The sequence below is a fragment of the Halichondria panicea genome, chromosome 11, assembly GCF_963675165.1.
Source record: "Halichondria panicea chromosome 11, odHalPani1.1, whole genome shotgun sequence".
Taxonomy (NCBI): domain Eukaryota; kingdom Metazoa; phylum Porifera; class Demospongiae; order Suberitida; family Halichondriidae; genus Halichondria; species Halichondria panicea.
In genome coordinates this window covers 5,735,358-5,762,532 of record NC_087387.1, presented here as the reverse complement: position 1 = coordinate 5,762,532, position 27,175 = coordinate 5,735,358, and the positions used below count along the sequence as shown (strand labels likewise).

The 27,175-nt window shown below is 39.6% G+C and overlaps 2 protein-coding genes and 1 long non-coding RNA gene across 5 annotated transcripts in view; all 3 read left to right on the top strand.

Annotated features, from left to right (window-relative positions):
- LOC135344415 (uncharacterized) overlaps positions 1-26,862 on the top strand; it is a 37,155-nt gene extending 10,293 nt beyond the window's left edge. The window contains exons 1-5 of one of the 3 annotated variants that reach the window (XM_064541611.1): positions 19,900-20,107; positions 20,448-20,526; positions 23,649-23,802; positions 24,829-24,936; positions 26,571-26,862. In XM_064541611.1, coding sequence (XP_064397681.1) covers positions 19,980-20,107; positions 20,448-20,526; positions 23,649-23,802; positions 24,829-24,936; positions 26,571-26,728 — 627 coding nt within the window. In that variant the 5' untranslated portion in view covers positions 19,900-19,979 and the 3' untranslated portion in view covers positions 26,729-26,862. Of the gene's footprint in view, positions 1-19,899; positions 20,108-20,447; positions 20,527-23,648; positions 23,803-24,828; positions 24,937-26,570 lie in introns of those variants that run through there. The other 2 variants (XM_064541614.1, XM_064541613.1) reach the window with 2 other exon arrangements.
- On the top strand, positions 10,455-11,761 carry LOC135343644 (uncharacterized). The gene has a single exon (XM_064540614.1). The coding sequence runs from the start codon at positions 10,601-10,603 to the stop codon at positions 11,654-11,656; it is 1,056 nt and encodes a 351-aa protein (XP_064396684.1). The 5' UTR covers positions 10,455-10,600; the 3' UTR covers positions 11,657-11,761.
- On the top strand, positions 14,402-18,863 carry LOC135344416 (uncharacterized). Its single transcript, XR_010397447.1, has 3 exons — positions 14,402-15,765; positions 16,504-17,935; positions 18,202-18,863. It is a non-coding gene; the product is annotated as an uncharacterized LOC135344416 (long non-coding RNA).
- Positions 26,863-27,175: the final 313 nt, after the last annotated feature.

Sequence of the window (27,175 nt, the reverse complement as noted above, 5' to 3'; positions counted from 1 at the left end):
TGCCTCGAAAATAACTCGCTATAATTATAATACAATATAGGCTACATACGCTGCATGCTTTATATCACTAACAGCAAACCACTATACTTAATTGGTATAAAACTAGAACCTTCATGATCAGATAAAACTATGCCACAAGCAGGATCAAAGGTCTCAATGACATGCATGTATTTTTTCTTAATCAGCAGTCGTGTGTGGCAGTACAGCCCACTCTGTTACCAAGGCAATGTGAAGCTGTTAGTGAATTCCACATTGAGTACAACAGGCTATATAAACTGCTATGGTTATTCAAGCATGCAATACTAAGCTTCTATCGCTATAAGAGCGAAACAAGTTACCCCGCAAAACCGTATATGCATGGCTAAAACTGCTGTGAATTCTCAATAAAAGATGAAGACTATCATTCTACTGTTTGGCGTCATTGCTATGGCAACCATGGTGTCTGCTAGATCTATAGTTAAGCTGACATCATTCAAGTAAAGTTAATCATAATTTCCCATGCATAATAGTAATTATAATTATCTATAATAATATTATTTATAATTATGGTGCCATTATAATTATTATACTTTGACTGGAGGCCAGGGCATGCATGTATATATATACCGTATTATATAATTATACTATAGAAAGCCTTTCAGAATGAGCCAAATCAGCAGAAATTTGACCCTTTGCATGCGATCTAACTATTGCGTTCTGGCAATGATCGTGTGTGTTTACTATCTAGTACAAATTTAGGTTTTGCGGATTTTATTGTTGCGAATTGATTAACCTTTTGTAAATGTTTGATGCTCGCAAAACATTCTAGTAATACGGTAGGTGGTGTGAGGTAGTTTTTTCTGCCTGTTTATATAATTACGTTAAAATGTTCTGCATGTGTATAGCTATATATGCATGTATTCTGATGGCGAAATTTGCTACGTATAGTGCCATGGTAAACTCTATATGGAAATGGCGGTACTATTACCTCATAATATATATAGAATAATTGTCTTTCTGCATGCGGTTATTAGTTATTATAAATCAAGAAACTGACTGGACAGATATAGCTTAGTTATAGCCTTTTATCTGTGTAAATGTGTGATATTAGTCTATGAATATGATATTTGAAAAATTGCTCATGATTATTATTTCATCGCGTTTCGTCTGACTGCATGACTAAGTAAGTAAGTAAGTAAGTAACTTTCTTGGAAAGCATTTCCTCCTTGTACAGCATGTTCAGAAGATTCTGGATATACAGCCTCTATAGTCGACTACAACCCAGACCATGGGCGTTTTTCTCAGAATTGCGTTCACTTCCAAGACGCAAAAAAATTAATGACCTCTCATGCCAGGTGCTCCACTTTTCTTACTTACGCAATTCCGCCATCTTTAAATATAAATTATGGAGCTGTTCCCTGAGGCTGTTCTGAAGTCATTTTTATGGTGTAAGTCTAGCTTGCATGCAGACTTAGACATTTGAACGTTGCATGGTATTCATAATAGCTATGTGGTTACAGCGATATTCAAAATAATGACTATTATACATGTCATAACCCTATATATGCATGTGCATCTCTGGTTAAAACCAGAGAAGGTATATGACGAGTACCTCGATCAGGCTTGATTAGGCTTAGTCAAGTGTTGTTGCATGAGACTTTAATTAACTCAATTTTAGCCTAATCGAGGTACTCGTGTCGGACCTCCTCTGGGTTAAAACCATGTGGTGAGGAGAGAAACCTAAGATCCACACATTGTCAGGCCAAAGCATAGAATAAAAACACCCGTGTGGTGAGGAAATAAACCTAAGATCCACACATTGTCAGGCCAAAGCATAGATAAAAACACCCGTGTGGTGAGGAAATAAACCTAATTAAGATTCACACATTGTCAGGCCAAAGCATAGAATAAAAACACCCGTGTGGTGAGGAAATAAACCTAATTAAGATCCACACATTGTCAGGCCAAAGCATAGAATAAAAACACCCGTGTGGTGAGGAAATAAACCTAAGATCCACACATTGTCAGGCTAAAGCATAGAATAAAAACACCCGTGCATGTGGTGAGGAAATAAACCTAAGATCCACACATTGTCAGGCCAAAGCATAGAATAAAAACACCCGTGTGGTGAGGAAATAAACCTAAGATCCACACATTGTCAGGCCAAAGCATAGAATAAAAACACCCGTGTGGTGAGGAAATAAACCTGAGATCCACACATTGTCAGGCCAAAGCATAGAATAAAAACACCCGTGTGAAACCTTTATAACATTCACACACCAGAGGACAGGCGCAGTGCTGTAATATCCGAGTATAAACTTGGCTTCTTATGCGGACTGTGTGAATTCATTGTCAACAATTACCTTTTCATAATTATACAACATGCAGTCTCTTGAGCGAAGCGAGAGGTATTAGCACAGCGCAGCTTCCATGCACCACTCATTTTGTTATGAGTTTCCCTATAATTACATGCAGGGTGGCGGTATGATTGTGATATAGGTCATGCAGTGGGGAATAGAAGCAACATTATCCTAGCTAAGCATAATCATGCAAGACATGCACTGAATTGAGGCAAATAATATTGTATATGCATGGAGCTATTCCTTGTATAGGCTGTGCTGAAGTCATTCTTGCAGAGTTAGATATTTGAACTTCCGAGTGCTTAACTATGTGGTTCCAACTTAGTTGGGCGTGGCCTGACCTTCCGTTAGAGTTAGGGTTAACAATTTCCAACTGTGGTTAACAGCTAAGTTACCCAGAACCTTATACAATCATGCATGTGCCCCTCTGCCATGCATGTGGTGAGGTCTGGTTAAAACCATGCATGCATGCATGTGCATGGTGCATGAGGAAAGAAACCCATTCACACCATTGTCTGGCCAAAATATGAAACCCAACAACAAGAATCTACTGCACATGTATAGGTAGTCACATGCATGCACGCAGGTTCAAAGCAAAGCTGGTAGCTATATAAGGATCAACAGCAATTATAATAGCTGGTTGTATGCATATACAATATGCAGAGAAGAGCCAACAACAATGATCATGAAGCAACTCAACCTCTATCTCTTGATGGTGGTAGTCATCAGCTATAGTGCAAGAGCACAGAGAACACTGCCAACAATACGAGGTGAGCAAAATATGGCTTGAGATTTAATTCTAAATTGCATGCACATGCACACATGCATGCAGGCAGTGAACTAGGTCATGAAACACCACCAACAACAATGCCAACAACAGAACTAACAGATGTACCAACACCACCAGCAAGTGAGTATACTCATATATGGTGCCAAATGTTTCAAAATTAAAAAAATTACCGTATTTATATATATCTATATGTGTATTTATAAATCCACGTCTGTATTTATAAATCTATATGCCAAGATTTATATCTATCCGACTAGAAAAACATTTGCAATGTTAAAAATTGCTAGGATTGGCCAGGGGAACCACAAAAAAGCGTGGAAACAAGAAATCCGACGAGAGCATAACTCCAATCCGTTACAACGTCAATCACATGTACTGGTTGTTTTCCCGGCCAATAATTATAATATAAATACGCAATTTTTACTGGTGGGGTGATGACCAATCCTTTTATTATACATCCATTTTGGAATGTGCGCATATAATCATGGTGATTTGTGATGAATTAATGTTCCTAATACATGTAGTGTTGAGCACAGGTACACACAGTCCATCCATGTGTAGTAACATGCACGGACCGTACTGGTGACCTGCATGGAATGATGTGGTGGATGGAAGTTGGTAGAGATGGATCTGGAACAAAGTCTATATACTATGTATTGTACATGTTCATGACGTTGTAACGGATTGGAGTTATGCTCTCGTCGGATTTCTTGTTTCCACGCTTTTTTGTGGTTCCCCTGGCCAATCCTAGCAATTTTTCACATTGCAAATGTTTTTCTAGTCGGATTCCCTTTCTTTTTCAATACAAGTGGAACGTCAAGAGGCAGTACAGAATTTCAAGAAGAGAAGACAGGACTAATCAGATATCTTCTCGAATATCTCTGGACTAATAATGATAGCTTGATATGTTGAATTTGTGAATCAGTATTAAATGACAGCCATTTTAAGAGCATGATATATATAGCCAGAGCATATAGCATGCTTGTCAGAGAAAGGGAGCTAGAGCTGAACAGTGTGAAGAAAAGCAACACCTCCAGCTCTGGAAAAGCACTGCACTGATTTTTTACTGAGGCGCACGGTTTCTTAGCCATGCCTATCTATCTATTATTTGGCCACAATGCAATGGCTGAGTCATTAAAGATGGCGGAATTGTCTAGGTAAGAGAAATAGAGACTGAGAGGTCATCTGCCTCGTGGAAGCAATCGCAAATCTGAAGAAGCGCTTTGTAATCCAGGTTGTAGTCGTTTGGAAACCCTGTGCAGAATGTCCTGGAGAGGGCTGTACTTGGAGTAAATGCTGGGCAAGAAACTTACTCACTTACTTACTCTTACTTACTTAGTCAGTCAGACAAAGAGCGGTGAAACGTTGAAATAGTGCAATTTTTAAAATGACAGTATTCATACATTTAAAACGTTCATGGATTATGAAATGAGAGATACGAAGAGAGAAAAGGCTAAATAAACTATCTGTCCATTTAGTTTCTTGATGTGGCCTTTCCCTGCAGAGATAGAACAGTTTGAACATGAGTCAAAATAAGTGAAATATTGCTAAACACGGGCAAACCCACTGCCAATCCTATGTAAAACCTACTGGTTTTACTAATGCCTAGATATAATAATTATATCTCTGCTCAGATTTATAAATCCATGCCAAGATTTATATATCTATGCTCAGATTTATAAATCCACGTCTGTATTTATAAATCCATGTCCAGATAGTATAATTATATCTATACTCAGATTTATAAATCCATGTCTATAATTATATAAATTATTTATAAATCCATGCCAAGCCTAATTCATAGCCTCATAATAATAACGAGGAACCATGCAGGCAAATAAGTCATGTGTAGTTAGTTCATGGGTGTGGTGGGACCAGGGACTCGCTTGTCACTAGGTCGATAGGGGGCTGTCTGGTGGCGTGCCCTTGGCTTGATCGGGCCCCCCTAATGCACATGATGGCTGATCTGAGGAGAGAGAAGGACAGCCTGCATCTGATCCATCCCATGGTGGTGCTGTAGGGCTGATCCCATTTTGTTGACAGGAGAGACGCCAATCTCTTGTAGGTGGAGGTAGCGGCACGTCCAAGGCCCCCAGTACTTGACAGGATGAGGGGAGTGAAGGTCGAGAAGAGTTTTCTACATCTCTGATTCGTTGGTCATGGGATTTTCCCTAGTCCGTGTGACCGGAAGTGGGCGTAACCCAAAAAATTCGCGCTGCGCGCTCGTTAGTTTGGAACCCCTCTTTCATTTTTCCTGGATCCGCCACTGGAAGTACATGCATGATTGTCTAGTGACCTTAATTAGCTATAAGGGGTCAACTGGTTCCAGCCTCCTCTGCAAACCTATGAGTATCACTTGACTGACATTATAATATAAATCTGGGTGGGGATTTATAAATACAGACGTGGATTTATAAATACACACATATAATATAGATATATGAATACGGGCAATTTTTGTAATTTTGACACATTTGGCACCCCATATAATATTATACTTATAAAGGATATCAATATCTATATAGATATTAGCCTCGATCCCATGCATGCAGGCCGAGTTTTCGCTTTTATAACGGTTAGGCGAACAACTAGGCCTGGTACTAGTTGTCTGCGCATGCGTCAAACTTTCATTGTATTTGTGGTCGGCAAAAATATTTAATAAATCAATAATCGAAATTTGTACACAGAAAATGCACAGAGTGAGTGCACACAAAATATGCACATAGGGAGCTGCTTCACAAGGGCCTGGGGAGTTGCCAGTTGTGCTGCAGCACGATTACAGTGACCCAGGGCAACTTCAAGATGATTGAATGTCTTCAAATTACGTTTCAACGATTTAGCAGGCTGCTGGACTTCTCTGATTCTAGGCCCCAACTCGTAACTCAGTTAAACTTTGCTTGAGAAAACGTAGATTCTCTTGATGCCTCTGAGCTACCCAGCAACACTCGAATGAGCAGGTTATACTCCAGTCCTGTAGGTATAGGACAATATTAAAGAAACCAAACACGGTTAAACCCTTACCTTAAACTGTCCAGTCTTGTCCATTAGTATAGCCAAGAGGAGCACTGTTGGGATAGCTGGATATTAGCCATTGCTCCTGTACAGAGAAGTAGACATTCTAAATACGTGTAGATCTGTATTAAATTTCTCGTATTTTAAACAGGTTATAGTGTCATTGTCGACGAGCTGATGATGGCAGCACCAAGTTCTCTAGCTCACACTCTTCACTTGATCCACCATAATTATTAATGATGAAACTATAGTCTACCTAGATCTTGCCAAACATGATGATAGCACAGGACCCACACAAAAAAATATTATGTCTGACCTTAACAAGCTTGACAAAGCTTTATACCTCTTCCCTTGTTGTTCAGTCTTCACAATAATGTTTTCTAAGCTTCAGAGAAGAGAGAAGCTATATAAGTTCAGCTAAGAGCCATTCCAATAATCATAAAACGGGAACTGACTTCTAGTACACGATATAGTACACGAATATAAATGTCACAAAAGTGAACGAGAATATCTATTAGTCAGAATCTGAGTAACGATTGACACATGCGCAGACAACTAGTACCAGGCCTAGTTGTTCGCCTAACCGTTATAAAAGCGAAAAAACTCGGCCTGGGATCGAGGCTATATAGATATAAGATAATTATTTGCGTGCATGCGAACATTTTTTTAAAACTTATAATACACTAAAAAAGAATATATATATAGCTCTAACAAACTAGCTATGCAGTCTATCCCTGCAGAAGTACAACACTTTAAACATAGGAGAAAAATTCGTGCCAATCCTAGTTAAAGCTACTGCATGGCTTTATAATCAATAGGTTATAAGCAAGTACTATTTAGCCCTTCTGGGAGCAGAGTACATGTCAGTAACATAATTATGTATATATGCACCTCAGATATGCTGTCTAGAAATATTCTGAACGAGTTACCATTAGTACTGCTTCTGTCCCTAGCTACTGTTACCAGGAGTGAGCACTATCACATTGTGCCAGTGAATTCAACTGATTTGTGTCATGACTATCGAAATAGAACTTGTTTCACTCTCGAGGAGCTTGTTCAAACAAACCTTTCATTTGGTGGAGACAATCTCATTTTAAGCTTTCTACCTGGAGATCATGTGTTAACTGAGCAGCTATTGATTCGTAACTTCTCACATGTGCATATTACCGGCCAAAACAAAACTTCAACTACAGTTAGATTCTACAGCAATGGTACGATACATTTTATTAGTACTACTGAATTATATATTGAACACTTGGGTTTCGTTGGAGCAAAAATTGCACTGCAAAACTCACATAAAGGTTGGATCATTGACAGTGCCCACGGTGTCTACATCAATGACTGCTACTTTATGAACTTTGAACTACTCAATCTGGCGGAAATCGGTATAGTTAAGATTTCTAATACTCACGCTGCAACAATTGAGAGCACTCTCTTCATGAACAACATTGGTTGGGGACTGCACGTTGAGGCTGGTGATGTGTACATAACAAATAGCAAGTTCACTAAAAATAATGGAGGTGCAGTTTACATTCAATCAAACAACTCTCTGATCAACAACACAGAGTTCAACTACAACATTGCTTGGAGCGGAGGAGCAGTAGAAATTTTATTTGGTACTGTAGTGATCACTTGGTGTAACTTCACAAATAACAAAGTCCTTATGCTTGGTGGAGCGATTATTGTTCAATCAGGAAGTAATGTGTTTTTGTGCAACAGTGAGCTGACAAAAAACATTGCTGGCTCGGGTGGAGCAATTTTTGTTTACTCAGATAATAGTGTGTCCATCTCTAACAGCACACTGTCAAACAACAGTCTGAGAGGAGGTGACTATCCCAACGGTGGAGCAATTTTTGTTTACTTAGGTAATAGTGTGTCCATCTCCAACAGCACACTGTCAAACAACAATGCTAGTAATGGTGGTGGAGGAGCAATTTTTGTTTACTCAGGTAATAGTGTGTCCATCTCCAACAGCACACTGGCAAACAACAATGCTGGTGGTGGTGGAACAATTTTTGTTTATGCAGGTAGTAGTGTGTCTATCTCCAACAGCACACTGTCAAACAACAATGCTGGCGAGGGTGGAGCAATTTATGTTTACCCAGTTAGTATACCCATCTCCAACAACGGGACGATTGGTGTTCAATTGGCCAATGTATCCATCTCCAACAGCACACTTTCAAATAACAGAGCTTCAAGAGGTGGAGCGATTCAAATTACCGCATCAGGTAGCTTGAATAATTCAGCCAGTGTGTCCATCTCCGGTAGCATACTGACAAACAACAGAGCTAAAAAGGATGGTGGAGCGATTAGTGTTAACTCAGGCAATATATATACATCTCCAACAGCACAATGTCAAATAATAGTGCTTCAACGGGTGGAGCGATTAGAGTTTACAAAAGTAGTGCGTTCATCTCCAACAGTGAGCTGACAAATAACATTGCTGACTATGGTAGAGCAACTAGTGCAGCTGTTGACTTAGACGATAGTGTGATCAGTACGCATACAAACAACAGAGGTAATAAAGGTGGAGTAATTGACGTTTCATATGCAGACACATTGATCATCAACAACACTAACATTACTAATAACAATGCCATGGTCAGTTTGAACATTTTGCGGTCTAATGTGACATTTACTGGATTGAATATTGTCAGCAATAACAATGGCCCTGTCTATGCTTTCATTATAGTGGAGTTGAGTTTAATGGACCTACAACACTTAGTAACAATCATGGTGTGTTTGGTGGAGCTCTCAGCATTATCCAGAGTCAAATGTACATTAACACAAAAGGAGTGGTCATCACCAACAACACAGCTACCTACGGAGGAGGGATATTTCTGAGAGAGAGTACACTCTTTGTAAATGAATCACTAAAAATCAATCACAACACAGCACACCAGGATGGTGGAGGAATCTATGCATATTCTAGCAGAGTTGAGTTCCAATCTGTGCTAATGCTGGATCCAGATGGTAGACCAATTCCTCCAAATACACACAGTGTGATTGATGACAACATTGCTACGAATGGTGGAGGTATTTATGCAATTGCTACAACCATTACACTTACTCAATCACACGTCAACATTGACACAAATACTGCAACTGCTAAAGGCGGTGGAGTGTATCTAGAGCACAGTTCGAAACTGTACCTATTTAAACTAGACCCTGAAAGTTTACCGAATATGCCTCGGCATCAATTGTATAATGTCAAGTTACTGATTAACAACAACTCGGCTCAGTACGGAGGGGGGATATTTGTGGCAGATGACACTGAGAGTAGTACTTGTAGACGAGGGGCAACCACCACTAATGTTACTAAGACCATTCTTGCTGACTGCTTCATTCAAACAATTCAACTGTACGTGTACAGCTTTAATCTAAACTATTTCAACGCATTCATGACTAAAAACACACTATCATCCAGTCAGGAGCAGATATCTATGGAGGTCTGTTGGACAGGTGTACAGTAAGTCAAAATGCTGAATATGACAATTCTGCAAATGCATTGGAATACATAAACAACACCATAAAGTCCTCCACCGAATAATCGATCTCTTCTTGGCCTGTTCATATACGTTTTTGCAGTGATGACTATATTTCTAAAAAAAGGGACACACATTTAAAATCAGTGTTATGGCTGTTGACCAAGTTGGAAATGCAATGAGTGCCACAATTCACAGTTCTGTTGTCAGTAAGAGTGGTGTTGGTCGTCTCAAAGAAGGACAGACAGAACAGGAAGTTGGCAATCAGTGCACAGAATTAAAGTACAATGTATTCTCGCAAGACAGCTCTGCTCAAGTGGCACTCTATGCCGAGGGTCCATGCAACAATTCGGGAATTTCAAGAAAACTTATTAATATTTCTTTTGAACTCTGCACATGCCCTATTGGACTCAAGCCAATTCAGTCCGATATTGAGTGCCGGTGTGACTGTGATCCAGACTTGCTACCATATCAGATCAAAAAGTGCTCTAAGAAAAATGAGACTATTAAACTTGAAAATAATAACAACATATGGATAGAATTCATAAATACTACCAACGGAACAGGATATGTTATTAGCAACTGTACATTTGACTATTGTGTAGAAAGACCCGTCACCATCAGTCTGAGCAGTCCTGACGAACAGTGTGCCTACAATCGAAGTGGTGTCTTATGTGGAGAATGTGAACCAGGACTCAGTCTTGTGTTGGCTACGTCAAGATGTAAAGAATGCTCTGATCTTTACCTTCTTCTACTAATACCATTTGCGCTGGCTGGTATATTGCTATATAGTTGCTTTACTTTTTGTGCTGAACATTACTGTAGCAACTGGAAAGATTCATGGCCTCATCTTCTATGCTAACATACTAGCAGCTAATAGGTCAATTTTCTTACCTAATTTAAGCAATTTTTTAACAGTTTTCGTATCATGGGTGAATCTTGACTTGGGTATTGAGACATGCTTTTACAATGGAATGAGCTCTCAATCGAAAGTGCTCCTTCAAATTGTCTTTCCAGCTTACATGTTTCTTCTGATGTTCTTAATAATACTTTTGAGCAAGTACTGTGACTCATTTGCAAAGCTCCTCTCCAACAGGAACCCAGTTGCTGCCCTAGGCACACTCGTCCTACTCTCTTATTCCAAACTCTTACAGTTTATCATTGCTGCACTACAAAACAGGGTCTTGGATTATCCTGATGGTTCAACCAAGACTGTTTGGTTGTATGACGGCAATGTGCAGTACTTCACTACCAAACACATCTCTCGGTTTGTTGCTGCTGCCATAATTCTCATTGCGGGTGGTTTGTTCACTATACTGCTCATTTTTGGACAATGGTTTCCACACTGTTCAAAAGTTATGAAATGGACCAAGAACACAAAGTACATTGGCTTCATGGATGCATACCATGCTCCATTCACTCCCAAGCATCGCTACTGGGTGGGACTGCTCCTCTTTGCTCTGATCCTCCATAATCTAGTAGTTTCCATGACTTCAAACACGTCTTTCGCTATTCTATCATCTGGGGTTCTATCAGTTGGACTGATTGTTTGGAAACTATTGAATAATCGTTTGTATAACAACACATTCTGTGGTTCCCTTGAAACTCTCTATCTATTCAATGTTACTATTCTATCAAATGGCGCCTTCATTGTCAAAGATACCACGAAAGATCAGTCAGCACTAGCCAATATGTCAATGGCTATATCATTCACTCTATTTGTGATAACACTCTGCTATCATTTTTACCAATTTGTACTCAAGAAGAGTAACACATGGCTGAGGATAGAGGACATCTTAAGGAACTTAAGAGCTGGTGCTGCAGAGAGACGAGCCAACAATGGTCGAGAAATGTATCAGCCAGTAGTCAATGAAAATGATCAAGATGAATTGCTCGAAGTAGTAGATGATTATGAACAAAGAGACCCCGTGGACCCACCTTACACTGATGGAGCCATGGAAAAGAAGCTGACCCTGATCGTTACATCATTCCTCCCATCATCAGACCAGCCACGAGGTCGGACCAGCTGAGACTCTCCTACATGGATGAGCTAGCCCCCGTCACCACAGAGGACTACAGACCAGCCCCTCCCCCTACAAGAGTCAACCATTGTCCTGTTGTTTCATGCACACAAATCGGCCACATACGAAATGAAGTGTGAACTGTGTTATTTAGATATATAATAGTTTGACACTGTTTAGGAAGTTTCTAGAAGCCCAAAGGGCTGGTTGTAGTATCCCGAACGTAGTGAGAGTTCTACTAGCCCTGAGGGCTTCTAAATCATGTGGCTAAACAGTGTCTAGATCATAGCAACCATGCATGAGTATCTAGCCATTGAATGTTCTTATCTAATTTTTGATACATGATTTTCTAAGTTGGATAGAACACTTCCTTTAGCCAATCAGATTGCAGTATATATGGCAAGCATGATCTAAGTATAATTATGGTATACTTTGTATAGACAATTCCTAATTGCATGCAGTTTTATTGTTTGTTTTTACCGTCGAACCACCTATATCAAATAACTGCCCACTCCCTACTTTTTCTCGAAAGTCCTGTGACAGTTGCACCTCGATGATCCGAACCCCAATCATCCGAATTGAATTTAGATCCCCATTTGCTATCTTACGTAAAGAATAACAGTGTGTCACTGGAAATGGCAAACACCTCCGAGGTTGTGTCAGGAGTATATAGTATAGGGGTTGGTAGATTATGCTGGCATAAAGCATGATAGGCACATTTTGAGAATTACACTGGCGTAATAGGTACCATTATATAGGCAGGTTTTGAAAGTACTGCAGGTCGTTACGAATCATAGTATAAGTATAGGGAAAATGGCGTGATGGAAGTGCTGATGGTTAATTAGATAGAGTCATGTGCTATGGCCATTATTTATAGAGTGATGTTACTTATGCGATGACATGGGGTCTCGCTTTAGGAATACTGCATGTGGAAATAATAGGCGATTTGAAAAGGTTAACTTGAACATAAAAGTAGCATAATAGGTAATAATTTATCTCGAGCATAATCTACCAACCCCTATATAGTCAGGAGTTCCACAGGGTTCGGTGCTAGGACCCCTAATCTACATAAATGACATTGATCTACAGATCAAATTAAGAAAGGAATTAAGTCTCTTGCTCAAATTCTGGTAGAGACAGAAGCTGTAGCCCAGAGCATAGATATAAGAAGGGAGAGAATACCAGTCTACATTTGTATAGCTTGCTTGTCCAATTTAATATTGTCCCTTTTAATTAATGTTAATTAATACAGAGAAACACTCTACTGAGATCGAGAGAAGCCACTAAGCCTCTGTTTGTGAAGACGAAGGATTCAAGATATTTAGCAGTGCCAGCATCATGTAACTGCACTGACTTTAGCAACAAAGCTGTAGCTATGAATGGATGATTTACGAGGGAAATACAATTTAATAGCTTGATCACTTTAGCGTATTGTGTATTCACACTCTTATACTCTTAGTATTATAGTTGATTCGATTCATAATTATAATTATGGTTATTTGATCACACATAAAAAAATAATTATGTGCATCGAATAGAAATGTAGTTAAACACTTCGAGAGGGTTCTAGCCGATTCGCTCACTCAGAAAGGCACTTGCGTCAAGGATGACCAGGTCCCCTACCATGTCAACGAATGATTTGACTGCAAAGGGACGAGGGGAGTTTTAGGTTTACAATACACATTGTATATATACGTACCTGACTGTAAACTTCAGTCCTTGTGGCATCACTACAGCATCTTAAGCTCCTTTTGGCTAGAAACAGATTTTTCCCAGTATCCCAGTCGTTCAGGTATTCATTCTCCAACCCTATAGTATATATCACCCATGGGTAAGTAAACAAGACGGTAGTAACATAATAACGTACGTATGACCAGTATATACATGCATGTACGTACGTCAATTTGTAAATATACATGTAGACTAAACATCACAGCTATACTGCCAAAATAAGGCTTTGTTCAATCAAATAAGGGTGCCCATTCCACAATATACAGCACTCACTACAATATAAAAGCATTTAGAAATACCCAAGACAAATTATAAGCCAAAAAGAGGTACGGAAAAGTGAACATAAATTCCGGTAAATTTTGCCATTTTATCACATGTTGTGAACTTTCCTTAGTACTTAGCAGTACCAATTCAACACCATTCCATTCCTCACCTAATTCTCTATTCAACAAAGTCAAAATGGTAAATATTGCTTGTATAACAACGAAGATATAGGTACAGAAAGTCATTCCCAGTTGAATATGCCGCTAATTTCACTAATATAGGCCTGGAAATCCAGGCCCCAATTAATAATTAGCACCTACATGGTAAGAGAGGCTCTAATAAATACTGCTACTGGTCTTAGTGCTATTGAAAGTGTTACCTTTGTCCAAGAATAGGAGAAAACCTTGTCTTTGGTATCTCTGAACGTGCGTAATTTAGCGCTTGTAGTTGTGTTAATCGAAGCCTGGACTGCCCGCTGGCCTTTGCGTTTATTACACACACTTGATAAGCCCACGTGATCCCGTTTCCATCTACACTTTATATAACATCCGCGCCTCGCCTAATCTATTCCCCAGGAGCTTCGCGGGTATAAACTGCAAATCTAGAGTTGTCACTAGTATTCTGTCAAGTTCTCCAGTATCCAGTGCAACTGTGCAGTAGTCTCGCACAGCCAGCCCCAGATGTTTTCTATTTGAACGCTTTAATCGGGGCTGGTGCGAGACTAGCCTCCTTCTCAAGGCCTAAACAATTAGGCCTGCTACTGACTGCTTGCGCATGCGCAAAATATTCCCGTAATGTTTCCCATTAAACTGAATTTTACCCGAATTATATCCTGAATAACATAAATTATACAGACAAACTTCATAAAGTCAGACACAGAGCTATATAGCTAGCTAGCTAGATACAGAGCTGTATTGGTTACAGCAGCAATTTCTTTCTGATAGAGTCGACTTTCACCAAGGTTAGTGTCAGATGGGCGTGGCCTATCCATATACATGTAGGCTATTGTCAGCCTTCCCCTCCGTTCAGAGGTCCACACTGTTGCAGGCTGTGAGTCCTTTGTTAACATAGTAGGCTAAGGGTAGCTATTAGAATGCTATCACACGGGCTAGTTGGGCGGAGTCCAACCAACGCTGCGCTCTGGGTTGGGTATCAGTACATGTAGCAGTTTTGTTCCACCGGTACTTGAGACAGAGTATGAATATTGTTTAATCTTTAAGTGGCTGACAACCGCATGGCTCAGGGGTGCGATATAAAGAAATCAATTAACTATTTGGATGGCTATTCTAGCTGACTGGATCTAGCTATAGTTGTTTTGGAATTCAAGAAAGACCTCAGACTCTTAGAGAAAGTAGAAGAATACTGTAGCCTGTAATATAAGATTTAGTACAGGCAGAAATAAACTTTTTCATAATAGTTAGACATCTAGCACAAGGAGAGGTACAGCCAGCTATAAGACTACCCCAAGGCTTCTGAGAAGCTTTTCGAAGACCAAAGAAGGCATACATAACACAGGTTTTGTCCAAACTAATGATCTAATCTTATTGGTAGCACAACAAAACTTAAAACAAAGACAAGTCCTTTTAATTAATTAATACATACTGTTCAAGCTTCATTCATAGATGCTAAGATAGACTATGCTTCTTTTCTAGTAGCCTAGATATCCAGCAGGAGCTGTTTCTGCATTCTCCAGAGAAATACAGTGTCCCAGCTCGCCTTGTCAGCTAAATTGAGCTGTAAGGTTTCCCACTTGAACGCAGCAATCTGATTGGGCTGCAAATTTCTTGCAGTGGGAACAAAACTGCTACATGTACTGATACCCAACCATGAGCGAAGCGTTGGTTGGACTCCGCCCAACTACACACGGGCTACAATCACACTTCTATCCACTTTCTTCAATCCACTTCCGTTCGTTGTGACGTCATTGTTTTACTGAGCAAAATACAATGGTATCCGAATTACCAACTTTCTGGGTAATAGGTGGCGCATGCGCAAACAGTCGATACCAGGCCCTCTCTTAGCGGCCTGGAATCGAGGCTAGTGCGAGACTAACTGTGCAGATAGTGAATAACCATTATTCAAGCTCTATTTACCGTTGCAACTATCTTCTTCATTGAATTTAGGTAAGTTTAATCTTGTATTGTACACATTTAGAATCTATACCTTTTTCTCTGAAATGATTAATGTTTAGGTCGTATATATACTTCAGTATAATTATGCTTGTTGGTAAATCATATGGTATCACCCCAAGCAAAAGAAAATTAGTCATACATCAGTTAGACTCGCAAGCCGTCACTGTTGCAGGCGAACAGTAGACTGGTCAAACTCCGTGTAGAGACTCGTGTAAGGTTTGCCACGATATTTGTGGCAACTAACCGCATGCGGTTACCGCAAGATCGTTGATAGTGACGTATCACTAGAAAACTCTACGTAGCACAGCAGTATAGTGACGTCACGAAAACCGCAGCCACTTAGAATCTTATCTGATATGCTGACTGTGCAACACGAGTCTCTACACGGAGTTTGACCAGTCTACTGTTCGCCTGCAACAGTGACGGCTTGCGAGTCTATACATCAGTAGGTAGAATTTAGTGCTAGAAAAAAGTTGAATTAAAGAGCACCACTAAAGATCCCTTTTTTGGGAATACGCTAAGCGTTACAATTTTAGGCATACATTCCCTTATGATTGGTGATCACCCCAAGAGCATTAGTTTTGGATCAGGTGGATGTATAGCTTTTGTGTGCACCTATTTTTACCTCATAATTGTTATTGGCCCGGTAGTAGATTGTGGTGATCGAAGGGCCTGTAGGCCCGAGATATTTATCTACTACAAATGCTGTTTCATCTATATTTTATATAGCAATACCTCACAAGCCGAAACTTACTGAGTACGCTGAAGAAAAGAAGACAAAAGAATACCCCTCTTCTCTACACCCCTACACGTACGTCACCGCCCTCGTAAATGTTATCGGCTGTTTCGGCTATATATACACCCTTGTATACCTCACCAGCTTCTCTCCATCTAAGACTGTCTGATTAGAGTAAACTAATCATAATTATAGCTATAATAATCATTTTTATTGTGTAAGTTTTTGTTAATATTGTTCGGTTTGATCCCACTCGTTTTACACTTAAAAAGCAACTGGCAGTGCTGTGGAGTGTTTTGCTGTCTCCAAGTGTATGTAATTATACTTAATGAATTGGAAATTGAAATGTACGCTCACCAGCCTATATAGTATATAGAAACTTCGTACAATTGATTTATCAAAAGTGAAAACAATTATTAAGAAAGTTACATGGTGTATTATGTATCTTGTCATGTGAATGATCATGGTTATTGCCTCAAACTAGTGGACTTCTTGATGGTTTTCTTTTTCATTTAAGTTGGCAGCAAAAGAGAAGCCTCTGACAGTCACAAATACATTCACAATTTCAGGGAACTTACTAAGCATCCTCTGATGATTTTATATCTACTGTGAAACAAGTATCCAATATGCACTAGCTCTGCACATTCTCCTTACTATTACCATGTACCAATGCACTGTTGATTGTGTCTCTTTCCCTCTTCTTTCACCGCTAATGCAACTAGTGTTCAAGCTGGCGCTGTACTAATGCCTCTCGCCATGTTTTTGCTTTCGCTCAAAAGTATTAGAGTGTTATATTAGTTTCTATAATGACTTTTATATTAAAGTTAGCTTATCTATATAAAGTCACTGAGAAGAAAAGACTTATTTACATGCATCTATTGTTGTTATTATTTATTGTATTGTGTGGCTTACCAGGACCTCAAGAAAGAAGAAAATTGATTCTTCCAGGATCTGTAGTTCAGTGTATATAATATCTAAGAAGAAAAGACCTGTGTACATGCATATTGTTATCTATATTGTTATATGGTAGTGTTTTGTGGCTTACCAGGCCCTAAAGACAAAGATGATTCTGCCAAGAGGATCTGGATCTGGATCTTGGATATTATTTTCTCACACATGGGGAATGAGCGCGCATGCGCATTACATCCATAGGAATAATTAAAGGGTGTGTTCGTAGACATGAAAGCGACTAAATACAGGAATATGTCCAATGTCCACCTTTGAACCTTGGATATAAACACACGTTTTAATGGTAAAAAACGGTTAATATTCAAACTGTCAAATCACCATTTTCCGTTCAGAGCTTGAGAGATATATGAGAGCTAGCTAGCTAGCTAGTTAGGGCCTGGGGCTAGAGGGAACAGACTGCAGTCATTGCTAGCCTCCTTGTGGTGAACCATGTATCCTCTACTATCTATGGCACAAGTAAGATAAAATTAGGAAGACTCTAGTCTATAAAATTATAATTATATCATCTCAGTACAGTACATGCAGTATACACAATAGCTAGCTGGTACATGGTATGGTATAGATACATGTCTGATGTAGATCTAGTATTAGTAACGCTTGTTTGTAAAGACAGACCCTTCGCACCACCTTCACTCTTGTTTCTTCTTTTCTGCTATATGTCCATTTACTCCACTTTAGTTTCATACTATCTCACTTGTAACTGTTGTTTCACCATTTCCCAGGTCGTACTGTACAAGTGAAAGCAATCCTTGAGATCTGCAATGTCTTGGTCTACAAAGAGTCTGTCGTTCACTTCTCATTTCTGGATTCTTTACCCATGTTCCTGTGCATCATTGCTGTGTGGCTTGTGCTACACTGAGTACATATTCAAATTTTGAGTGGAGTTCTACTGGGGGTATTGTAGCATTGTCCTTGGGACCGAGGCTATAGGACAAATCAGACTGCTCTGCCTCATAAGTGAAGAGGCGAACACAAATTAATGGCAGAATGTTCTTTCACAATAATGATTGTTTTTTGTGCAATAAAACAATGTTTGCTGTATTAATTTCAATAGTCTTACAACATGTTGGGATGCATGAGCACATTAATTTTAATACCCTGTATGGATCTGCACTAGATCTAGTATTAATTGAAGATTTAAAGTTTCATGTGCTTCTTGTCATAATCCTCTGGAGCCGCCCGCGCCCCCACATCACAGACAAAAATTAATTATAAGGTCAAAGTTCATGGACATATTCCTGTCTTTAGGCTTTCGTAAAGAGATCAATTTCACAAATGGCTACTGCTAGCTAGCTGTTTTAACAGATATTTTCTGAGTATTGTAGCTAACAAAAAGCTAGCGCTTTAGTACAAGGCTAACTCATATGTTGAATAGAAAGTTTGTGCGGACAGAATGAGATGATGCTTAGCAGCTATGAAAGATTCTGAAGAGACTGCAACAGCCTTCAATGTGAGTCAAACTAGCCATAACTCGAGAAAGAAGCTTTAGTTTGCTAATCCACGAATCAAAATCCAAGAGAACGTGGCTAGAAGCCTATAGAAGCTGTTAGCTTTCGTCGCAATGCAACCGTTGAGCAGTTACAGCTAGCTGGAACAGACACACACACACACACACAGTCACTTTACCGTATCCCTCGTGCGGCTACGCCTCGAGGCATAATGAGTACTGTAGCTTAGTTTTCCTCATTTGAGGCAAGAAAAGAAGACAAGAAAGCGAGTCGCGGATGTTTTCCGAGGCCCACTTCCGTTTCCAATCAGATAACGAACGGCTGGTCTCGAGGCTAAAGGCTGGCTAGATAGATCTGTGTACTTGTCTTTAGCTTTAACTTAGCCTCGAATCCAGGCCCCTCATACTTCTAGCTGACTTAGCCTCCCCTTCACCGGCCTTTGAAAGAAGTGCGGCCTGGGATCGAGGCTAGCTTTGACTCTTCTGCTTTGACCATAGTTTGCATGTGACATTAATAGCATTCCTGATTTACCATAGATTCTATGGATTTACACAAGCTGTAGCCCAGAGTCGTGGTTATGTGTATGTGTGTGTGGGGGAGGAGGGGAGGGTGGTTATGTGTATATATGTGTGTGTATGTGGGGGGGGTGGTTATGTGTGTAGGAAATATTTTGGTCGGCAATTTGTTCAAAATGGGCATAGTTATATAGTAAACAATCACATGATATAATTATAATCTTTAGATGCAGGCCTCCTATAGTATAATTATAGTATTAATTTATACGCAACAGAATTACTGATGCGCATGCACTAATACGTACCTCTAAAACACTCGACCATCACCAGTTCCTTTTCTCCCGCCCCCGTCCAATCAGAGAAAAGGGAGTGGCTTGCGAGTCTAGGCCTGAGGCGGCGGCCAGCGTTAAATTGGAGACAAATCGGCCTGGAGAACAAGGCTATGGTTGCTATGCAAGTAAAAACGGTGCATGCTAATAACAAAGAAAACTTGAAACTGAAATAATTTACAGACTGGAGAGTTCCTAGAGGCCTACTATGTCTTCCTTGCACCAGAGACCATTTATGCATTTGCTGACAACTCTGCTGCTGGTTCATGTAGCTGTTCACTCAAGTCATGGCGGCCTATCCGTGACTTTTGACTGGTCCTCGAACGTCACTACTAGGTGAGTAGACTTTTTTTGCTTATTATGGGTAAGCTGTTCATTAGTACCAGCTAGTATGTCCTGTTGGCTAGCCAAGCGAATTTCACTGATTTTATGTACTTTTACGTACCTAGCTAGCTAGCTACGTAGCTGGACATTTTTATTCACTCAATCATGCATTGACTGTGCTACGCAATTTTCTAACCTCTAAAAGTAGCAGCTAGATTGACAAATTCTGAATATGCGACACCAGGATGTTCAACCTATGAAAGGAGCAACCTCTAACTTTGTAAAAGTGCTTATTTCCAGCATTATATAAATTCTACATGCAATTACCTGCTTCATATCTTCATTTGTACAGGCAAGTATTCCAGCTGCGAATTGGAGATGCAATCATTTTGCAATGTGCCGAAAATTTCGTCTCAGACATTGTGCAACAGGTACATGTATGTGGTTTTGAAAAATAATTATGTAGAATAGCTCAAGCTATGAGCAGGCCCATTTCGTGCTTTCAGGACACATTAATTGCCGAGCGTCTTTGCGGGAGGCAACTAAATCTGCATCCTATCTCAGTCTGTATGTATGTATGCTATGTATGTCACGCTCAAAAATGCGAAATTGTGGGTGTGGCTAAGCTTGGTTAACCTCCAAACTGCTCAATAATTATGCTGTGAATATTAGAAACTACATTGGTACTATAATAATTAGTAAAACCAGTAGGTTTTACATAGGATTGGCAGTGGGTTTGCCCGTGTTTAGCAAAATTTCACTTATTTTGACTCATGTTCAAACTGTTCTATCTCTGCAGAGAAAGGCCACATCAAGAAACTGAATGGACAGATAGTTTATTTAGCCTTTTCTCTCTTTGTATCTCTCATTTCATAATCCATGAACGTTTTAAATGTATGAATATTGTCATTTTAAAAATTGCACTATTTCGACGTTTCACCGCTCTTTGTCTGACTGACTAAGTAAGTAAGTGAGTAAGTGAGTAAGTTTCTTGCCCAGCATTTGCTCCAAGTACAGCCCTCTCCAGGACATTCTGCACAGGGTTTCCAAACGACTACAACCTGGATTACAAAGCGCTTCTTCAGATTTGCGATTGCTTCCACGAGGCAGATGACCTCTCAGTCTCTATTTCTCTTACCTAGACAATTCCGCCATCTTTAATGACTCAGCAATTGCAGATAGGCGTGGCTAAGAAACCGTGCGCCTAAAATCAGTGCAGTGCTTTTCCGGTTCCAGAGCCTGGAGGTGTTGCTTTTCTTCACACTGTTCAGTTCTAGCTCCCTTTCTCTGACAAGCATGCTATATGCACTGGCTATATATATCATGCTCTTAAAATGGCTGTCATTAATTTTAATACTGATTCACAAATTCAACATATCAAGCAATATTACTCAGTATAATTATTAGTCCAGAGATATTCGAGAAGATATCTGATTAGTCCTGTCTTCTCTTCTTGAACTTCTGTACTGCCTCTTGACGTTCCACTTGTATTGAAAAAGAAAGGGAATCCGACTAGAAAAACATTTGCAATGTGAAAAATTGCTAGGATTGGCCAGGGGAACCACAAAAAAGCGTGGAAACAAGAAATCCGACGAGAGCATAACTCCAATCCGTTACAACGTCATGAACATGTACAATACATAGTATATAGACTGTGTTCCAGATCCATCTCTACCAGCTTCATCCACCACATCATTCCATGCAGGTCACCAGTACGGTCCGTGCATGTTACTACGCATGGATGGACTGTGTGTACCTGTGCTCAACACTGCATGTATTAGGAACATCAATTCATCACAAATCATCATGATTATAATTATGCCCGCACAAAATGGATGTATAATAAATATATATAGGGATTGGTCATCACCCCACCAGTAAAAATTGCGTGGTATTATTATATTGGCCAGGAAAAAATGGAAAACTACAAGTACATGTGATTGACGTTGTAACGGATTGGAGTTATGCTCTCGTCGGATTTCTTGTTTTCACGCTTTTTTGTGGTTCCCCTGGCCAATCCTAGCAATTTTTCACATTGCAAATGTTTTTCTAGTCGGATAGATGTAGCTATAAGAGTATTACATAAACGAAGCCAATTACAGTAGACTCTCGTTAATCCGGTCACCCTTGGGACCATGCAGCTTGGCCGGAATAGCGAGGTGGCTGCAGCTCAGGAAATAGCCGCGGCTTAAAAACGACCTTACCTCGAATCTAATGACTACTTTTGCCGTTCTTGTCTCGAGGATAATGTAGGATAATGAATCATTCTGTTCTCTATTTAAATGTAATCCAATTTTATTTGCTAAACCACAACCAAAACGTCATATCCGGCCGTAATATACGTACGGTTTGGGATAGCCAGCACTGGCCGGTAAACGGAATAGCGAGTGGCCGTATACTTCAGGGTGAGTTTTGTGCAGTAAACATGCATATAGCTAGCATTCCGTGCCAAGCCAAATGGCCGGTATATCGAGGTGGCCGTACTTCAGAGAGCCGGAATAGTAAAAAGTCTACTGTACAACAATGAACACTATATTATATGGGGGTATAGGGCCAAGGGTCTTGTTATACTCTCTATAATAGCAATCTACTCTCCTTCTTTCTCCTAAAAAATTGTACAACTCTGCTCGAGGCTTTTCATGTAATACCGTATTACTATAATTATAATATTTTCAGCAGAAAATTTACTCTTTGAAATCTATAGCGTTTTGGCAAGGATCGTGTGTACACGTTTACCAGTATACTCATTGATCAACCTTCGCAAAGTTCGCTTACTGTAGAAACTGGATTACCGTATATCTTCTAATTTATCGGACAGCAAAAAATAATTATTTTGGAAATTGTCCAGGTATAATTGGAACAGATTTTTATAGAGCATGCGAAGTGTCCGTAGAACAAGCAAGCAGCTGCATGCGAGCTAGCTAAGTTTAATAGAACAGGGTACGACTGAATAGTTGCACTAGCTATCTAAAACTAGCTAATCAAAGCTATATATCTAACTGCAGTACTGTAAGTCTTACTTGCCGTCTATGAATGATAACTCAACTTTTCAAGGTATATTGTCCGGATATTTAGAACAAATGTAATATTAAAGTACTGGAGTGTCCGTTGTATTAGAACAACGAAAATTGCCCAAAAGAGTGTCCGGGGTAATTAGAAGTGTCTGATAAATTAGAAGATATACGGTATTAGCGCATACTCGACTATATATAGCGTATCTTTATTTGCTCAAACTGCAGGCTTTTTATACTCGAATTGAAGTCCAATTATGCGAAGGTTTATTTAATTTTATTTTGCCAGATGAGAGCTCTATTTACTGGCTGAACTGCATTGAACACCCACGCAAATTTGAGCGTGCATGCGTGGGTGGAACAGTATACCGTATACGTATAACCTTAAGATGATAATAGAATCTGCAATACTTGATTATTTATACGCATGTACAACAATTTGACAGCAAACGTTTTCTTGCTGGTACAATAGAAACAGCACAGCAAGCTCACACATGTCATTCATGTATGAAAATGCCCCACACACCCACACACCCCATCAGACCCTTGCTCAAGTGGATGCCTGTAACAGCAGTATAGATAACCCAAATGCTGAAGATCCTGTCGCGGTGAACACCTGTTTTGCAGATGGTAGTTTTGTGTCTATAAATCTGCAAACATCATCATTCCAAGCTGGGGAGAACTACTATTACACCAGTAAGTCTTAGCCTTAGTCTTACAAATTAAATTTTTATACCACACTTATACGTCACCACTAATTGATCTCATTGGTCAAAAGCTGTAGGATATATGCCCTATAGGCATGCACAGTTTTCAAGTTGTTTTTTTAGTTTTTTCATTTGTCAAGAAAGTATAAGCAAAGAAAAAAGAGCCATGCTTGCATGGCGGTACTGAGACTCAAAGCGATGACAGAAACATGGAAGCTGCTCTACAACAATTTCCATGGGTCCATGGGCATGCATTTTATCCAAAAAAAGCTTGCAACTCCAGTATAAGGGACGTCGAATGGTCAATACTTGGACCAAGGAAGCTCTTGAGCATCTGTTGGAGTCAACGTGTTGCTCAACTATAGCTCTTTGACGGCGGCATGGTCTTGTTCTTTTTGCGTGGATTGAATGGTTGCTAGGGGGAGGTTCTTTTATAGTGCTGCGGTCCGTGGTATAAGTCAGATATGCCACACCTACTCGGAGGTTATGCAATCTATATAACCTCCGCTACCATGGTTACATACCCCTCGGCTACACCTCAGAGTAACCACGGTAGCGGAGGATATATGAGTGCATATCCTCCTCTTAGGTGTGGTATATCCTATACATATACAATGTAGCCTCGAATAATTCTATACGGCAGCGGTTTTGCACTTTACATGAGCCCACTACCGCTTTTCTGGTCATGGGTGATTGATGCATGCACATCCCCAAACTTGTTCTATAATAATTATCTCGAAAAGTAAGAGCATTAACACAGCTCTAGTTCAGACAAGGAGGTTTGCACTGGATTATTTTCCAGAATGTTGTTGCTTAACTCTTGGCCTTTGTCTGTGGGAGGACCACTTCTGCTTTCCAGCTCCCCTGTATATAATTATATGAGATATTTTGCCCAATAATTAATTGGCCCGAACATTGATTGCTGACTCTATGCACAGACAATTGCAATTTTCAAATAAATAGCAAATAAATTTCTCTTAATTGTCAATAACTAAATTCGTATAATATTTTTCAGGTTATTCTGCTGTAAACGCAACAATAGCAGTAGGTGGTGGCTTGTTTGATGGAACAGCTGGAGGGCAGTGCTCTGCTGGTCTCCAACTGGAGATACAGATTCTCAATGGTGGGCACTTGCTTGCACGAGTGATGCATGTATGTTTGACTACCGTATATATATATATATTTTACTGACGAATGAAGCGACCTTGCCTATATACCGTATATCTTCTAATTTATCGGACAGTAAAAAATAATTATTTTGGAAATTGTCCGGGTATAATTGGAACAGATTTTTATAGACATGCGAAGTGTCCGGAATAATTAGAACAAGCAAGCAGCTGCATGCGAGCTAGCTAAGTTTAATAGAACAGTGTGCGACTGAATAGTTGAACTATAGCTAACTAAAAGTAGCTACTCAAAGTTATCTAACTGCAGCACTCTAAGTCTTAAATGCCGTCTGTGAATGTAAACTCTACTTTTCAAAGTGTTGTCCGGATATTTAGAACAAATGTAATATTAAAGCACTGGAGTGTCCGTTGTATTAGAACAACGAAAATTACCCAAAAGAGTGTCCGGGGTAATTAGAAGTGTCCGATAAATTAGAAGATATACGGTACCTTTATATATATAGCAGCAACCACGAAAATATTATGCATGAAAGGTGTCAATATTGCTGAACCACGAATGTTAATTTTGTCCCCCGAAAATTACCCGCTATATATATATACGGTATAACATTGAGTATGTTGAGTGCATGCATGGTCACCTGTTTGGGTTCATTATACTGATGTACAATTTTGTGTACATGCATAATAATATATATAGCTTACGACAGCCATGTATGTATATAAATGCATTATACTTAGGAAAGCTTGTTTGTTTGCATGATACCAAAATTTCTTGATGTTTATATTCACCGGTATATAGTATAGCTTATAACCGGTATAATGAAAGCACTGCAGGTGCTGATGCCTCGGTGGAGATGCCAAAGCTGCTTTTATTCAGTCCAATAATTACAATCATGCATGCAAACTCAAAGTCAAAGAGTGGGTAATGATCGACCATGATTGTTGTTAAAAACAATCGATGCCAAAAGTTCAAGTCTAAAATTAATGGCTGCCATCTGCAGAGCCTTGCAGCTCTCTGCTCACTCTTGCAGCTATACCAATAGCTAGCGTTCTAGTGCAGAGCTATAACTACTAAGTAGAGTAGCAACATTCGGTAAACAAGTTTGGTTATGTGCTCTTCTGAAAAGCTGCAATGGCAACTAAGCATAACTCGAGAACAAAGCATTATTTTGCAAATCCACGAATTCAAATCCAAGTATAAACATGACTACAGAAGCCTATACTATGTATAGAAACTCTTATACTTGCACTTAATTGATCCTTGAGCAGCTGTATAATAGCAGTCCACATGCAGACACACATGCACACACATGCACACGCAGACACATGCACATGCAAACACACACGCAGACACATGCACATGCAAACACACTACCGTATATACCTCGGTTGTGCATGCCCACCGAGGCATAATTATAGAGCTGTATGTATGCAACATTCTTTAATGAATGTTACTGTTATATAGAGAGTGTGGAATGTAGTGTGCAATCTGATGTGGTTCACAGTGCTTCTGCTAAAATTATGTTGAGAATAACTGGTTAGGTGGTCAGAGTTATCTTAAACGTTAAACCATGCATGCAACTATATAATAATATACCAAGCTAATTCACAGTGACTTGTATACACACAGACCCAACGACAGATCTACCTACTGTAGACAACACTGAAGCCTTAACCATGAATGTATGTGGATCAATAGGCGGTGCCAGTCAGATGAGATGCTGCACATATCTGACCATCGTTATTTCTGTTGTATTGTGTGTCTTACTGTCAAAGGTTCTGTACTAGCTTTCACGCGCAGTGTATATATAGTTATGTGATGACAAATCACTTTATTTTTAACCATATATACGTCTTTTATGCATCATCAATAATTATAGTTACTTGCATGCATGACCTGGACAATTCATCGTTAACTCTAATACTATCAAAACTAAAAAACATTTGCAATGTGAACGTTGCTAGGATTGCCAGGAAAAGAAAAGCGCGAAAAAGCGAAGAAACAAGAAATTCGGCGAGTGCATAACTCCAATCCGTTACAACGTCATTCGCATGTACTGTTTCAAGCAATATTTTTTTGTGCTTTTCCTGGCCAATCCTTCAGTAATTTTCATTGTTATAAGCAAGCTATATAATGTGTTTGTGATGTTTTCCCTTACAGTGTTGAGCAAACATGCAAGTGTTGGATGTGTAGGTGGATTATTGTGAATTCTTAGTTCTCGGTTCATTTTTACC